This window comes from Felis catus, chromosome B1 (genome assembly GCF_018350175.1).
Source record: "Felis catus isolate Fca126 chromosome B1, F.catus_Fca126_mat1.0, whole genome shotgun sequence".
In the NCBI taxonomy this organism is placed as follows: Eukaryota; Metazoa; Chordata; class Mammalia; order Carnivora; family Felidae; genus Felis; species Felis catus.
This window is the reverse complement of record NC_058371.1, coordinates 164,775,362-164,792,846: the sequence shown is the minus strand read 5'-3', so window position 1 is coordinate 164,792,846 and position 17,485 is coordinate 164,775,362. Positions and strand designations below refer to the sequence as shown.

The window sequence follows — 17,485 nt, the reverse complement described above, 5'->3', positions numbered from 1 at the left end:
GAAAGGGAAGGAAAACTTCCCGACTCATTCTATGATGCCAGTATTACTTTGATTCCTAAACTAGACAGAGACCCAGTAGAAAAAGAGAACTACAGGCCAATGTCCCTGATGAATATGGATGCAAAAATTCTCAATAAGATACTAGCAAATCGAATTCAACAGCATATAAAAAGAATTATTCACCATGATCAAGTGGGATTCATTCCTGGGATGTAAGGCTGGTTCAACATTCACAAATCAATCAACGTGATACATCACATTAATAAAAGAAAAGATAAAAACCATATGATCCTGTCAATTGATGCAGAAAAGGCATTTGACAAAATTCAGCAACCTTTCTTAGTAAAAACCCTCGAGAAAGTCGGGATAGAAGGAACATACTTAAAGATCATAAAAACCATTTATGAAAAGCCCACAGCTAACATCATACTCAATAGGGAAAAACTGAGAGCTTTTTCCTTGAGATCAGGAACACGACAGGGATGTCCACTCTCACCGCTGTTGTTTAACATAGTGTTGGAAGTTCTAGCATCAGCAATCAGACAACAAAAGGAAATCAAAGGCACCAAAATTGGCAAAGATGAAGTTAAGCTTTCACTTTTTGCAGATGACGTGATATTATACGTGGAAAACCTGATAGACTCCACCAAAAGTCTGCTAGAACTGGTACATGAATTTAGCAAAGTTGCAGGATACAAAATCAATGTACAGAAATCAGTTGCATTCTTATACTCTAATAATGAAGCAACAGAAAGATAAATAAAGAAACTGATCCCATTCACAATTGCACCAAGAACCATAAAATACCTAGGAATGAATCTAACCAAAGATGTAAAAGATCTGTATGCTGAAAACTATAGAAAGCTTATGAAGGAAATTGAAGATATAAAGAAATGGAAAAACATTCCATGCTCATGGATTGGAAGAATAAATATTGTTAAAATGTCAATACTACCCAAAGCTATCTACACATTCAATGCAATCCCAATCAAAATTGCACCAGCATTCTTCTCGAAACTAGAACAAGCAATCCTAAAATTCATATGGAACCACAAAAGGCCCCAAATAGCCAAAGTAACTTTGGAGAAGACCAAAGCAGGAGGCATTACAATCCCAGACTTTAGCCTCTACTACAAAGCTGTAATCATCAAGACAGCATGGTATTGGCACAAAAACAGATACACAGACCAATGGAATAGAATAGAAACCCCAGAACTAGACCCACAAATGTATGGCTAACCAATCTTTGACAAAGCAGGAAAGAACATCCAATGGAAAAAAGACAGTCTCTTTAACAAATGGTGCTGGGAGAACTGGACAGCTACATGCAGAAGATTGAAACTAGACCACTTTCTCACACCATTCACAAAAAATAAACTCAAAATGGATAAAGGACCTGAATGTGAGACAGGAAACCATCAAAACCCTAGAGGAGAAAGCAGGAAAAGACCTCTCTGACCTCAGCTGCAGCAATTTCTTACTTGACACATCCCCAAAGGCAAGGGGATTAAAAGCAAAAATGAACTACTGGGACCTCATCAAGATAAAAAGCTTCTGCACAGCAAAGGAAACAACCAACAAAACTAAAAGGAAACCAACGGAATGGGAAAAGATATTTGCAAATGACATATTGGACAAAGGGCTAGTATCCAAAATGTATAAAGAGCTCACCAAACTCCACACCTGAAAAACAAATAACCCAGTGAAGAAATGGGCAGAAAACATGAATAGACACTTCTCTAAAGAAGACATCTGGATGGCCAACAGGCACATGAAAAGATGCTCAACGTCCCTCCTCATCAGGGAAATACAAATCAAAACCACACTCAGATATCACCTCACGCCAGTCAGAGTGGCCAAAATGAACAAATCAGGAGACTATAGATGCTGGAGAGCATGTGGAGAAACGGGAACCCTCTTGCACTGTTGGTGGGAATGCAAACTGGTGCAGCCACTCTGGAAAACAGTGTGGAGGTTCCTGAAAAAATTGAAAATAGACCTACCCTATGACCCAGCAGTAGCACTGCTAGGAATTTACCCAAGGGATACAGGAGTGCTGATGCATAGGGGCACTTGTACCCCAATGTTTATAGCAGCACTTTCAACAATAGCCAAATTATGGAAAGAGCCTAAATGTCCATCAACTGATGAATGGATAAAGAAATTGTGGTTTATATACACAATGGAGTACTACGTGGCAATGAGAAAGAATGAAATATAGCCCTTTGTAGCAACGTGGATGGAACTGGAGAGTGTGATGCTAAGTGAAATAAGTCATACAGAGAAAGACAGATACCATATGTTTTCACTCTTAGGTGGATCCTGAGAAACTTAACAGAAACCCATGGGGGAGGGGAAGAAAAAAAAAGGAGGTTAGAGTGGGAGAGAGCCAAAGCATAAGAGACTCTTAAAAACTGAGAACAAACTGAGGGTTGATGGGGGGTGGGAAGGAGGGGAGGGTGGGTGAGGGGTATTGAGGAGGGCACCTTTTGCGATGAGCACTGGGTGTTGTATGGAAACCAATTTGACAATAAATTTCATATATTGAAAAAAATAAAAATAAAATAAATAAAATAAAATAAAATAAAATAAAATAAGGATGTGTGTACTGTTATAAAATGTCTAGTACAGCTATGCCGGATACACTGATTTCTCCCCATGCCTCTTCATGGAATCTCTCTGTGAGGTAGCAATTACCTTTTCACCATAGAGCTGGCACAATATTTCTGTTCTTTCTATTCCTCCCACTGGCATAAAACCAATGAACAAGATAATGGAGGAAAGCCACCGATCCACATTCAAAATGTTGCCAAGTAACCTGAATCCGTTGGAGTAGCCTAAGCTTGTGGGTGAATATATGGTATTCTTGTTTCCAACAGTGCTTTTTCTTCTAAAGTAGATCTGTGAGCTTATTTTGAAGAAGACTTGAATTAAAAAATTTCAAATTATACTGTAGAGCTAAAAGCACAACATTGCAAAATATCCAAAGCTGAACGTATTTACCTGTCCTCGTTCGTACAAACATATCAAGAAGATAGACTATGTCTGATAGGTAATCAAAAATGAGCCAATATTCTAAGTAATCAGACTGAAGTTCATCAAAACATGCTCTGTAAAAGAAAAACGTAAATAAAATGAACTGGGAGCCAGTTTAAGTAAAAGTCTTCTCTGTATACTTTTTATCACGGTAAGAGGTATAATGCACTAAGGCTGAGAGGGTCCTTAGAGTCCATTTAATCAACCACAGCTTTTCCGAATCTGAACGGTTTGATTTATTTTTCTCATGCGTCTGAATTCCAACATTCTTTCGATTACACTAGTTCGCTTTGTGGAAACATCAAACAAGAATAAATGGCCTCAAGCTAATGTCAAAATATATTGGCTTATACACATTGATAACCAGGTTCTTATTGACTATCTGTACCCAAAATGCTTCCAGGAATTGTGCTTGGTCCTGGGTTGCTGAGATGTTTACTATCTAAAAGACAGAGAACCGTAGACATACCTGAGAAACATATCTTGCTCTAAAACAAACTAAATTTTTTATCTTTTTCCACTCCTGGCAATGTTTTTTTCTTAGGCCACGAAAATAAAGTTTCTCCCAAAATTCTAATAAAACGACTCAGCAATTAAAAGTTTAAAACTATCCCCCCACACTTCATTCCAGTACTGGATTTCCAAGTATACTGGGAACCAATACATCTTCTCCTGATGTCAGGAAAACACATTGAGAATAACATAACCTCTCTTTACAACCTGAGGTGGAGAAAGTATGTATGTCCTGAAGAGCCCTGGACCAAACCATTAAGTCAGTTAACTCAGAAACTAGAAGCAAATGGAGATCCACAAAAATATATAGATACCTTGCAATAATCATAGTCCAGTTGTACATGACAGGTAAGGTGATGCAAAACAGCCAGTTGTAGTATGTGTTTCCTGAGGGATCAATAACTTTGACTTCTTTCTTCTCCCTAGCAGCAATTTGAAATGAAGTAGAAGGTTACCAAGAAACAAGAAAATTTTTATTTCACATATTAAATGTGGTTATGTCCATTATCCACAATTAATGAAACAGAACTAAGCTGGAGAAGCTCACCCTCCAGGGAGAAGATTAGCTTGGCATGAGTGTATTAGACATCAGCAATTGCCTAGTGAGGGCTGGATAGATGGTCAAATTATTAGTCTTACATTAAACCTTACATTAGACTTTTATTAAAGCCCTGTTTTACTGCGATGCTGCAGATACTTCCATCAATTCAGCCACTGAAAAGGAATAATGGCACAGATCATGCCAGATTCTGAATATTCCGTAGACTTCTTTGGTAGGTTGTAGGTGGTGAGAGAATGGTGGTGTTACCACTTTTCCTACCAGGTAACAAAATAATCAGGAACTACACTGTGAGAGGGAGCTCTCATCTGTGTGGAAAGAAGACACAATCTAATAAAAGGTACTTGTTCATAAGCATCTATGAAGGATGAAGAGGCAATAGGAGGTGGAAGGAAGGAAGGAAGGAAGGAAGGAAGGGAGGGAGGGAGGGAGGGAGGGAGGGAGGAAGGAAGGAAGGAAGGAAGGAAGGAAGGAAGGAAGGAAGGAAGGAAGGAAGGAAATATATCGTCAAATGGAAAATTTTTTTTAATTGCCTAGTATCAAGCCTCTATTGGGTTTGGGGAGAGGAGTTGGGTTTTTTTTTGTTTTTAAAGATATTATTTTTAAATAATCTCTACACCCAGTGTGGAGCTTGAACTTAACAACCCGAGAGGAAGAGTCGCCCCCTCTACTGACTGAGCCAGCCAAGCACCCCAAGCCTATATTGCAAAGGACTTTTTCCTTTGTAAGAACTTCAATGGCTTTCTAGCAGGCACAAATAAGTGAATATTATCTGGTAAAGAAAAAGGGTTTTCTTTAAGCTTAGAAAACAATTTCCCCTTTAATAAAAAGTAAAAAGAGGGGCGCCTGGGTGGCGCAGTCGGTTAAGCGTCCGACTTCAGCCAGGTCACGATCTCGCGGTCTGTGAGTTCGAGCCCCGCGTCAGGCTCTGGGCTGATGGCTCAGAGCCTGGAGCCTGTTTCTGAGTCTGTGTCTCCCTCTCTCTCTGCCCCTCCCCCGTTCATGCTCTGTCTCTCTCTGTCCCAAAAATAAATAAATGTTGAAAAAAAAAATTTTTTTAAAAAGTAAAAAGATAGCTTCGAAAATATCATTTGGCCTCACCCTTATGAAATTCTAACCCTCAAATGTTTGCTTACAAAAGATCTTGCAAATGGTTGGAGTTTTAATAAGCATTTGTACTGAGCTCAGAATTTTTTTTAATGTTTCCTTATTTTTGAGAGAGAGAGAGAGAGACAGAGAGAGAAAGAAACACAGAATCAGAAGCAGGGTCCAGGCTCTGAGCTGTCAGCACAGAACCCAATGCGGGGCTGGAACTCAAAGTCTGCGAGATCATGACCCAAGTGCAAGTCAGACCCTTAACTGACTGAGCCACCCAGGTGCCCTGTCCTGCTCTCAGAATTAAGCATGGCTTTTGCAAGGAGACTAGCTTACTTTGGAGTATTTGCCATACAGTATTTATTACTCAAAAATGTTAGTAAAATTATTAAATTTTTATTTCAATTTAAAAAAATTAATGGTAAGACCCTAGAAACCTAGTTCTCTTGAAATCCAAATATCTCCGAATGGTAAATTTATCTTCACCAGGACTTGAGGAAGTCAGTTAACCATAATATTGAAAAGTCTTGATGAGAAAAGTAAGAATAAAACTACCGTTGGTCACTTTAAGGAAATAAGAAAAAAAAATTAATTCCCATTAGATAACAATCTATTTAGTCTTTTACACAAGGTTTCATAATTATAAGCTTTTAGGAAATTATCCTTGCATCCAAAATCCATTACAAATTCATTCCTAATTTCAATGCCAGTAAAAACACTTACTCTTCTTTCTTATCTTTGCCTTTCTCCTCTTTCTTTTTCTTCTCTTTTTCCTTTTCTTTCTTCTTTTTCTTCTCTGAGTCCTTTTTATTTACATTTTTATCATCTGACTTGCTGAAAAGTGAGAGATGTAGTCAGTAATAAAATATGAAAATGTTATGGGCCGAAAAATCTGGGATCATTCATGCCAAAGCCTAACTTACCTCTTCTTTTCTTTCTTCTTTTTCTTTTTTTCTTTTGGTTCTCTAAAGAAGAAATAATATCTAAGTCACACAATCAAATTACATCCTGACTTCCATTCTTATTTACTTCCCTCTCTATTGAGCAAGAAATCTGAACCTTGTCTTCAGATACCTGCCCACGTGCTAAGAACTAGAAATCTGGTCTTCTAATGGAGAGTTATACAAAAATAGACCTACACCTAGATAATAAAACAAACAAACAAACAAACAAACATTCCTGGGTTAGTACACATGGAAAATTGAAGACAAGGGAGGTGGATAAAGGCATAAACCCATCAAGGGAAATTTAGAAAACAACAACCCCCAAGAGTGCACTTTCAAAAAGTCTCCATGTATACAAAAAAAAATTATTATTTAAAATGTAAGCTTCTTGGGGCGCCTGGGTGGCGCAGTCGGTTAAGCGTCCGACTTCAGCCAGGTCACGATCTTGCGGTCCGTGAGTTCGAGCCCTGCGTCAGGCTCTGGGCTGATGGCTCAGAGCCTGGAGCCTGTTTCCGATTCTGTGTCTCCCTCTCTCTCTGCCCCTCCCCCGTTCATGCTCTGTTTCTCTCTGTCCCAAAAATAAAATAAAAAACGTTGAAAAAAAAATAAAAAAAAAAATAAATAAAATGTAAGCTTCTTGATATCCCTTATATTTATTATTGAGTAAGAGCTTGGAGAATTTCAAGAAAATGCCATCAATTTTCTTTAGAAGGGTAATCCTGACTGAAGCAATTTTTTATGAGTAGTCAAAAAACTCCACACAGTGGAATCCCAATTCTTAGAATCATTCACTGAATTTGAGATCACCTTTTCTCTATATACAATTTCTTCTGCAGTGGAGATTATGCGATTTGAGGCTCCTTCCTACAGGAAGGATTCTGTAGGAAGAATGGACTAAGGATTCTATTGGCTGAAGAATGGATTCTGGAGTCAGGCAGACCTACGGTCAAAACAGGCTGCCATTGTTGGCTCAGATGCCTTGGGAAAGTTTATTATTCAGACATAAATGAACAGGCATTGCACTACCACTAGGGTAGTCAGAGAGGATGTTAAAGGGAGATAGGGCTAGGCCTCAAAGCATGGGTAAGAGTTGGAGTGGTTGAGAAGAGTGAGGACACTAAAAGGAAGAAAATTTTCAGGTACAAATGTACAAGTGAATTTAGTCTGCATATCAATAGCCCAGGAAAAGTAGAATGCTGCTATTGAGGAGAAATATGAAATAAATTAGATAAAGACGTGGGGCTTGGCACCTAAGACTGTCACGTACAAAGGGGAACAGAACATAAAACTGGACAAGGGAGAATTTATTGCCATGACAGCATATTCTTGTGTTATAGGCTTCAACACCCTAGCCCAGATCCATGGAAATGGTGCCAACACACTGCTGGGATGGCTCTCAGAAGCTCAGAAAAAATGATTATTTGTGCTAAGTGTAATAGAAATTACAAAGTGCCATGACAGACAGTGGAGGAAGGTATCAGGGAGACTGAGAGAAGTGATGTGCTGAAGTGGACATACCAAGTAAGGAAGATAACCCACCAACTGACTATGGTCCCTAAGAGGGCTCAGAGGACACAAAAATGATAAGGAATATGCTGGTGAGAGGTGCACCAGCATCATTAAGAAACTCAGTGGTATTGTCCTTTATAAGCCAGAGCTGGTAGTGGGAGATGCTGAACTGGGTGAAAAACTGGGTTCCCTGAGAGCAATTGAGATGACAGAACCTGGGAATAAGAGATCAGTGGCAGTGCTTACACATCAGAGGAGAGATGGGTCCAATAACTATAATTACCATGAAGGTGAGCATGGTAGCTAGAGGGTTTTACTCATAGACAGCTATAGAAGAAGTTAATTGTATACTGGATTCCTAGATAGATGGGCATCCTTTTGGTTTGTTGGGGTACTGTTTAATGTATACAATGAAAACCTATCAGGTATGGATGATTAAGAGGTTGAAGGCAACTTAACTGGATAAAAAGTCACAACCTTATGAGTAGTTTCTAAACCTGAGCCAGTTCTCAGAAATGAAACCACTTACTGAAGAGGGAGCCAAGCCCCCATGAAGAAAGACTCTGCAAACACCATGACCAGTATACTCAGTAATGATTTCCCCAGTCTTTCCCCAGAGAAAACCCATGGTCACATACATGGGTGACTATATGCTGGGAGAAGAGAGAGTACCTAGATACATTAAAGACTGTTTGGCAAAAGACCCAAGCTGTTATTGAGACCCAGGGATTGAAGCATCATCATGCCTCCCATTAAAGTGGGGGGCAGCATACGGTGACCTACTAATAACAGAATCCTGTATGATTTACAACTTAGGGGGTTTCCACTGGATCTAAGGACCCCTATTGTGGTCATTTCTCCAGTTCCTCAATGTCAACTGGAATGTAAGTGGATGCGTATATTTGGTCATTGGCAGAACCCTTATCCCTACTAGTTCCTTAACTTGTAGAGTAAGAGCTATCATAAGGGGGAGGGCCAAGTGGAAGCTCTCAAGCTGCCTCCCACCTGCTGGCCGAAAACAATATTGCATCCTAGACAGGAGGGAAAGAAAATGAGACCCTTAAAGACTTAATGCATGCAGGGGTGTAGTCCCCCCACATTTAATTCAATGTCTTGTCCCTACAAAATTCACATGGATACTCATGAACGGCAGTAGACTACTGAAAATCAAGCACATAGCAGCCCCAATTGTGGCTCCTGTGGCAAATGTGAAAAACAATGCATTTGTGCTATCTAAACCATATACCTAAAGTTCTGGGCCAGTGACAGTGACTGTGTTATTTTTTTTTTTTATCACTATTAGGGAAGAGGATCTGAAATGGTTATGGGATGGAAAATGGCACATTTAGGGGCGCCTGGGTGGCTCAGTCGGTTAAGCGTCCGACTTCAGCTCAGGTCACGATCTCGCGGTATGTGAGTTCGAGCCCCGCGTCGGGCTCTGTGCTGACAGCTCAGAGCCTGGAGCCTGTTTCAGATTCTGTGTCTCCCTCTCTCTCTGACCCTCCCCCATTCATGCTCTGTCTCTCTCTGTCTCAAAAATAAATAAATGTTAAAAAAAAGAAAAAAAAAGAAAATGGCACATTTATAGTCTCTTCCAGGGCTATGTTATCTGTCCTGCTTAATGTCATGACACAGCCTAGAGGGACCTGGACTATCTGGACATTCCTTGGAGCATCACATTGGTCCACTATATCAATGGCATCATGTTAATAGGGCCTTGAAAGAGGACTGATTAACCATGGAACAGAAGATGACTGTTGACCATGAGTTGGATTCCGTAAGAACTAACAAGTCATGATGAGGTTGTACAGCAATCTATCACATGATGAAGTGGTATATCTGGGATTGAGCAGGTGCTCACTACCCTTCCATCATGTCATCTACCACCGTTGCATCAGCTCCTACTCTTCAACTCTCCACCAGGGCCATATGTGTGGGTCTTACAGGACAGGTCATCATCAATGATCTGGTCAATGAATGGGTCAGCTTGACATCAGGATACAAGCCAAAATGGGCTATGTCTATATCATAGCCCTCCTTAGAAGTGACCTTGAAAGACAATGGTAAAGTTAATCTTTCTAATGTCACAGCTCCAAGCAGTGCCCAGTCATCCCTTTTGTGTGGAAAAGGAAATGGCCATGCATGGGTCTGGGAACCAAGGAGTTGAAGTAGGAGTGATTCACATAGGAAATGTGTGCTTCTCATCCCCACAACTTTCTGCTCTGTGGATCTAAAGGCTTCCAGATAGGTCACGTGTCTTCCAGGGAACACGGTAGGTGTCCCATTAAACATTAAGCTATGACTGCTCCCCAGTCACTTTAGGCCCCTCACGCAAGGCATGAGGCAAGTTCTTTAATCAGAACTAGATAGTGTTGCTGTGTTAGAGTGGGTGAGGGGGATGTATTTGGCACATAGATGATCCACTCTGGTGCCTTTGGTGTTCTCCAGCCCAGTTTTAGTGGTAAATGGACAAATACGGCAGCTATAACTCAAGAAAGGCACAGTGACAAGGGGCTGAAATCCATCAGGAATAAGGGTGACTATGACTACAGTGTGCATGAGGGTAAAGGCCCGGTCCTACTGCCTAACTATGACACAACTCTGAAGGGCCATCCCTGCTCTAGAGTTTCCCATGGGATCGTATGGCATATCAACTCTATTCTCTGAAGTTCAACTTCTCCCTCTGCCCCGTTCTGCTCCCCTAACTCCCTTCTCAGAGATCGTCTCCTGAGGAATTGACCTAAGGCACACTGGCTCAGAATGGAAAGGATTACTGGTATTTCATTTATTTTTGTCCACCAGGTGGGGCAACTGCATTTACACAGGAGACATGGTTTTCTATATGTATTTAAACGCACGCACATACCTAAATACATGCTGCTTTTAATATGGGTAGCCACATTTTTCAGAAGTAAATAACCACATGACAAAATAATAGAATACCATTGCCATTGCATTAAATAGAGTTTTCCTAATAAAGTTCTCCTCTATAGCAGATTCAGATATACTCCTACATTTTACTGGTGTTCTTTACGAGCAAAGCTTTGGTTTTCTATTGTAAATGTACTTACTGCTCCTTATTGCTGCTGTTGTTAACGTTGAAAAGTGCAATGGTACCAGGCAGGTAGTGCTCCCTGGAAAATGAAAAAGTACAGTAAAATCATAACAGTTACCATCTGCATAATGCCATTAAAGAACAGTCTTTTTTAAACAATTGTTTTTTTAATGTTTATTTATTTTAAGAGAGAGAGAGAGCATGAGCAGGGGAGGGACAGAGATAGAGGGAGAGAGAGAGAATCCCATGCAGGCTCCATGCCTTCAGTGCAGAGCCTGACATAGGGCTTGAACTCACAAACCATGAGATCATGACCTGAGCCAAAATCAAGAGTCAGATGCTTAACTGACTGAGCCACCCAGGTGCCCCAAGAAGTCTTAAAGAACAAATTATCAGGGCATCTGGGTGGCTCAGTCAGTGTAGCAGCCGACTTTGGCTCAGGTCATGATCTCTCTGTTCACGATCTTGCAGTTCATGACCTTGCGGTTGGTGGATTCGAGCCCTGTGTTGGGCTCTGTGCACACAGCCCAGAGCCTGGAGCCTGCTTGGGATTCTGCATCTCCCTCTCTCTATGCCCCTCCCCCATTCGTGCTCTGTCTCTCTCTCTCTCAAAAATAAACAAATAAACATTACAAAAATTTTTTTCAAGAACAAATTATCTTCAGTTACTATTGTCTAGACAAATTTTGAAAATATAGAGCCTCCATGAAGCTTGAATTGCTAAGTATCAATGCGATGAACCAAAGTGATTAGTAAACACCTATCAATCAATGCTAGCACCAAAAATTAGCATCCTCCATGGCCTCAAGTGAGGCAACTTGGATGCCAGCAAGACATCTAAGACTTAGATTGTCAGAGAAGATTGGAAGAGAAGAAAAGACAAATAAAAAACACTGGGGAAACTGAAGGTTGTTGGTGGAAGCAGAAATAAGAGAGAGGAAAAAAGGAGGGAGGAAACGCAAAGAAAAAGTGAATATATCCCACAATATGGGAACTCCTGATCCACACCAAAATCACATTCGTGCCCACACCCTTAGAGGCACATGCGTGAAGTTCTCATGAGTGCTTCATTTCCTACTAAGGATTTTTAGCTTTTCTGTTCTAGCTACTCACTCCTGTGCTCAACTTCCCTGAAAGTAGGGGCAAATGGGATACAGCATTTCAGAGGATGACAGCCAACCCTTCCCACATACCATTGCCTCAGGGCCCTGAAAGAAGGATCAGAAAGGCGGAGGAAGTCAGAGAGGACTGAGGCATCAGGTTCTAAAGGGGCAGAGACCAGTCTCAGGGGAAATGATCAGCAAGAGTGTTTGTGACTCAAAGCCCCGTGGGCATCTATAATCATCAGCCTGTGCTTTCCACAAGAGGAAAAGAATTAAGTAGCAAGTTACTTCTGAGATCCTGCACAGTGGCTGGGTAGCAGGAGCATTGCCAAGCCCACTAAATGGAGGAGTAGAATACCTTTCTTTCCTCTAAATAATAGTTTAGAAAGAGATACGGAGGGATAGATTATACTGCTCACCTCTGTGTTGGTCCCCTTCTGCGTGAGTTATTTCTAAAGGAATCCCCTGCATGGGGGGTTTCATTCTCTGACTCTTCAAACATGGAGGCACTGTCGTCATCATCATCATCATCAGAAAAGGAGCTACGGTCCAATAGGAGGCAGAGGTGAATTAGATCAATGTTTTAAATTATTATGAAGGAATAATGTTTCTCATTAGAAGGACCACTGCCTCATCTTTTCTCCTTCCCTCTCAAACTAACATATGACGCTTTTTCTTTTTTTTTAAGTGGGCCTCACACCCAGCACGGAGCCCAATGTGGGGCTGTATCCCATGACCCTGAAATCAAGACCTGAGCCAAAATCAAGAGTCGGATGCTCAACCAACTGAGTCACCCGAGTGCCCCTACCCCCATTTTAATTAGAGGGAAATGAGAACTTCTAGAATACATGGAATTAGATAGAATATATGCATAATTCAATGCATACTACTGAATTGTAGTTGAGAAACCACTTTCTAGGTCTTCCATATTTCTATTACTTGACGCATTGATTAACGTTAATATTTATCAAATAGAAAGTATGATATCTATGTTTTTAGGTCACATTATACATTTGTATGGACTAACCTGTAATAACATTTCTTTCCACGAAAAATAAATGCAATATATGTGTATAAATGTCTATGCATTCATGGGGTAGCCACTTTAAATTATACTTCTAAAACATTCAGCATATCACACTTTCTATTATTTTCACATTCATCTATGGCAATGCCACCCCTTTAGATTTGAAACGTCCCATGAGAAAAGGCCTGGCCTAAGTGCTTCTAAATAATCACCACAATAATATCTCTGTTCACTTGTGAGACAAGTTATGCTGTTCCAAAGTATAAACACATTCGCAAAATTAAATAAAGTCACAAATTAAAAGTTAAACTGAAATCAAGCCTAGTTAAATTTATTAGCAGTGGCTGGTATTATCAATGCATGGATTTACCTGCATGCTCCATTTTCCATCCTCCTTATTTCCTTTTCAATATCTGGAACAATCACATTGGGAACGTTTATAAAAGAGAACCGTGTATTGATAATATTTTTCTTCATGGTTAGTTTAATATCTGGGGAGAAAAAAAGTCTTCTTAGTAGAAAGACTATATATTTACATATACAATCAAAAGTTTCACTCTACCATTCATCTAAGGCTCTCATCATAATTTTATTTCCAGTTATATATAGGACTTATTCTCTAATAGGATATAGATGTGGCCTAAGCCCTTCATTACCACTAGCCAGTTTTTTTGTGTGTATTTTTTTTTAATTCAAGAATATATCAGAGGTGTAAACTTTTTTTTCTTAATTTTGGATTTAGCACAGCTTTTTCTTTTCATGTTTATTTTTATTTTTGAGAGAGAGACAGAGCACAAGCAGGGGAGGGGCAGAGAGAGAGAGAGAGAGAGAGAGAGAGACAGAATCCGAAGCAGACCCCAGGCTCTGAGCTGTCAGCATGAGCCCCCCACACGTGGCTCGAACTCACCACCCGTGAGATCATGACCTGGCTTAACCCACTGAGCCACCCAGGTGCCCCTGAATTTACCCCAGCTTTAAAATATTCAGGCAATGTCGTCAGAGAACAAAACTATAGGGACCTCACATACAGATCAAACAAGTAATAAAAAGCAGTAAAATAAAATACCAAAATGACTGTAATCAGCTATGAATTTCTACAAGCATTCCAAAAAAACAGAGCGGGGGCGGGCGGGGGGGGGGGGGTGGTTCTTGAGCGGTATTTAAAGTTCGGAGGAAAAACTGGATGTGACACACTTAGCAAGGCCCCTAAATGATTACATATAGTGCTCGGCTGCTCGTGCAACCATCTCAGGCATCAGGAGAATGCCCAGAACGAAGGGATTCTGAATTCCCCCAGGTACGTCCTACCCCGCGGCAGTTGGCAGTTCGAGACCAACCTCTGGCTCTTGGACAGACGCGCTGAATGGAGCGCAGGCGCGCTGCGCATCACCTTCCAGGCGAGGCTCTGCAGTCACTCAGAGACCACGCCACTGCCCTTAGCGACCTCTCACGGTCGTCTGCTGGCCTCCGGTGTGCTGCAACCACGTCGCCTGGAACCTCGGAGAAGTTCCTGGTGGGCACGAACGGTGTGCCTGTGGGGAGATACAGCCGCTGCTTTGCGACCATTGACTTGGAAGCCCAGCCGGGCCACAGGGCCCAGCTGGCGCCTCCCCTCCACCCCGCTTGCTTGGCAGTTACCGCGCTGCCCTCTGGGCTTTTCATCCCCGGTGGTGTTTCCTCCAAATCTGCCTGGAGGCAAATCCCTCAAGATGGGTGCTGGGTGTCCATCCCAGCCTCCCCTCTCCCAGACCAAGTTTCCTCACTCTAAAAGCTCCCAGTGTCGGCAGGAAAAAAAAAAAAAAAAACCAATATCTGGTCACTCCAAGAAAAGTGCCACTGTTGACCGGCTCTTGTATTGAAGGTGTGTGCCATGGTCTGGGGATGAAGACCCAAAAAAGGTCAAGGCGGTGAGAGGAGGACTGTGGGGTGCTAGACAACTTCAATACCTCCCATACCTCTACCTTCCCAAGATGGTGGGTCATCTATCCATCCCCTACACCACAACACACACCTAGCCTGCACTCCCAAGTTTTTATTGTATGACTTGGGGAGATTGCTTGGCAGTTACCGCGCTGCCCTCTGGGCTTTTCATCCCCGGTGGTGTTTCCTCCAAATCTGCCTGGAGGCAAATCCCTCAAGATGGGTGCTGGGTGTCCATCCCAGCCTCCCCTCTCCCAGACCAAGTTTCCTCACTCTAAAAGCTCCCAGTGTCGGCAGGAAAAAAAAAAAAAAACCAATATCTGGTCACTCCAAGAAAAGTGCCACTGTTGACCGGCTCTTGTATTGAAGGTGTGTGCCATGGTCTGGGGATGAAGACCCAAAAAAGGTCAAGGCGGTGAGAGGAGGACTGTGGGGTGCTAGACAACTTCAATACCTCCCATACCTCTACCTTCCCAAGATGGTGGGTCATCTATCCATCCCCTACACCACAACACACACCTAGCCTGCACTCCCAAGTTTTTATTGTATGACTTGGGGAGATTTCCTTTGTTATTTTTCTACCACTGAGTTCTAGGTTTGGGCAACAAATTTGCCTTTGTTATTAATAACATAGAAAAGCAAAAATAAAAAATAAGAGAGAGAGAAGGAATCATTTGATATGGAAAAAATGTATAAAACACTTCATTCTTTATAGTAAAATATGTTAAGGAATGATTTGCTTTTGGGGGCGCCTGGGTGGCTCAGCTGGTGAAGCATCGGACTTGATTTCGACCCAGGTCATGATCGTAGGGTTCATGAATTCAAGCCCCACATTAGGGGCTTATTTATTTTGAGAGACACAGAAACAGCATGAGGGGCGAGGGGCAGAGAGACAGGGGGAGAGAGAGAGGTGCAGAGCTGGACATGGGACTCAAACTCACCAAACTATGAGATCATAACCTGAGCCAAAACCAAGAGACAGCTGCTTAACTGACTGAGCCACCCAGGTGGCTAATTATCCTGACTAAAAAGTTCCAGAACATAATACGTATCTTGATATCAACATTGTCTTAACAGATACCTAAGTGTGGTTTGGGCTTTATACAAATATTTTTAGCATTGGGGCGCCTGGGTGGCTCAGTGGGTTCAGCGACCGACTTCGGCTCAGGTCATGATCTCACGGTCTGTGGGTTCCAGCTCTGCATTGGGCTCTGTGCTGACAGCTCAGAGCCTAGAGCGTGCTTCTGATTCTGTGTTTTCCCTCTCTCTGCCCCTCCCCAACTCATGCTCTGTCTCTCTCTGTCTCAGAAATAAATAAACATTAAAAAAAATTAAAAAAACAACACAAATATTTTCAGCATTTTACCCTCAAGCATGGTGACAACCCTTGGTTTGAGAGAAATGTTTGATTCGTGTTAAGGAAGTCTCCATTCATTCTTATTTTATCAATTTTTTAAAATTAGAAATAGGAATGAATATTGATTTTTATTAAAGAATCTCTTTTATAGAAATAGTATTTTTCCTTTTAATTTTTTCTATTAACATGATGAACTGTATTAATGAATTATTTTAATAGTTATAAAATAAACTCTTCTTGATTATGGTAAATTCCTCTTTTCGTATGCTATTGGAACCTCGCTGCTAATACTGTATTTTATTTTGCATTTTTACATTAAAATGTTTTGCATTGTATTAAAACACAAAATTAGTCTGTTGCTTGGGAAAGGGTTTTTGACAGTAAATGTTGACGTTTTTCATATACTTTTCAACTCTTTTTGGTATCATAGGATTGTTAAGAAGGCATCTGAAAAGAACAAAAAGATTCTTCTTTTAGAGAATTCATTGCTTTGCTGGTTTTCCCGAATATGAATTTTAAATCAAAATTTGTGAATCAAAGAGAAACAGCTGTTTTTAAAAATAAGTTTCAGGGGTGTCTGGGTGGCTCAGTTGGTTGAGCATCCGACTTCAGCTCAGGTCCTGATCTCACAATTCCTGAACCCGAGCCCTGTGTCGGGCTCTGTGCTTTGGATTCTGTGTTTTCTTGTCTCTCTTCCCCTCCCCGAGCCGTGCTCTGTCTTTCTCCCTTTCAAAACTAAATAAACTTTTTTTTTAACTTTTCAAAAAATAAAGTAAGGTTCAGTTTTCATGTTTAGCTGAATCACAAAAATTTCTCACTTAAATGAGGATATAAAAACCCGAACAAAGATAAAGCAAAGCAAATGACAGGGAAAATCTTATGGAGAGTTCAGGAAAAATTAATTTGGAATATAAACTATGAATTCCCAGGAAGTCATCTATTCTATTGATTGACATCAGGCTCTAACTTGGGTTCAAATCCTGACTCTCTCACTACCTGAATGAACTCAAGTGAGTTTTTTTTAACCTTACTGAACCTCAATTTTATCATGTATAAAATCAGAATAATAAAATCTCTTTTATATCCAATAAAGATGTTGTGAACCCCCAATCTCAAATCCACACATCCAAACATAATTTAGTATGCAGCAGTAAATTCTAAATTTAGTAGGAAGGATACCTGTGAAACTTGTTTAAAATGCAGATATCACAGCCCTGCTCTCAGGGTACGAATGAAGTATGAATTCGAGCAGACACGAATCTACAATTTCATCAAGCACCATAAGTAATTCTGTTTCAAGGGGTTCCTGAGTCACACTTAAAGGAACATTACTCTATGCTATTGATCTTGGTGCACTACCCCAGTCA

At 40.9% G+C, this 17,485-nt stretch overlaps 1 protein-coding gene across 1 annotated transcript in view; it reads right to left on the bottom strand.

The window, feature by feature from the left end:
• CNGA1 (cyclic nucleotide gated channel subunit alpha 1) overlaps window positions 1-17,485 on the bottom strand; it is a 34,673-nt gene that overhangs the window by 7,625 nt on the left and 9,563 nt on the right. Inside the window, exons 2-8 of the mRNA XM_006931133.4 lie at window positions 13,212-13,332; window positions 12,234-12,356; window positions 10,728-10,790; window positions 6,127-6,168; window positions 5,927-6,037; window positions 3,864-3,971; window positions 3,004-3,110 (exon numbers count right to left, since the gene is read on the bottom strand). Coding sequence (XP_006931195.1) covers window positions 3,004-3,110; window positions 3,864-3,971; window positions 5,927-6,037; window positions 6,127-6,168; window positions 10,728-10,790; window positions 12,234-12,356; window positions 13,212-13,318 — 661 coding nt within the window. The 5' untranslated portion in view covers window positions 13,319-13,332. The remainder of the gene's footprint in view (window positions 1-3,003; window positions 3,111-3,863; window positions 3,972-5,926; window positions 6,038-6,126; window positions 6,169-10,727; window positions 10,791-12,233; window positions 12,357-13,211; window positions 13,333-17,485) is intronic.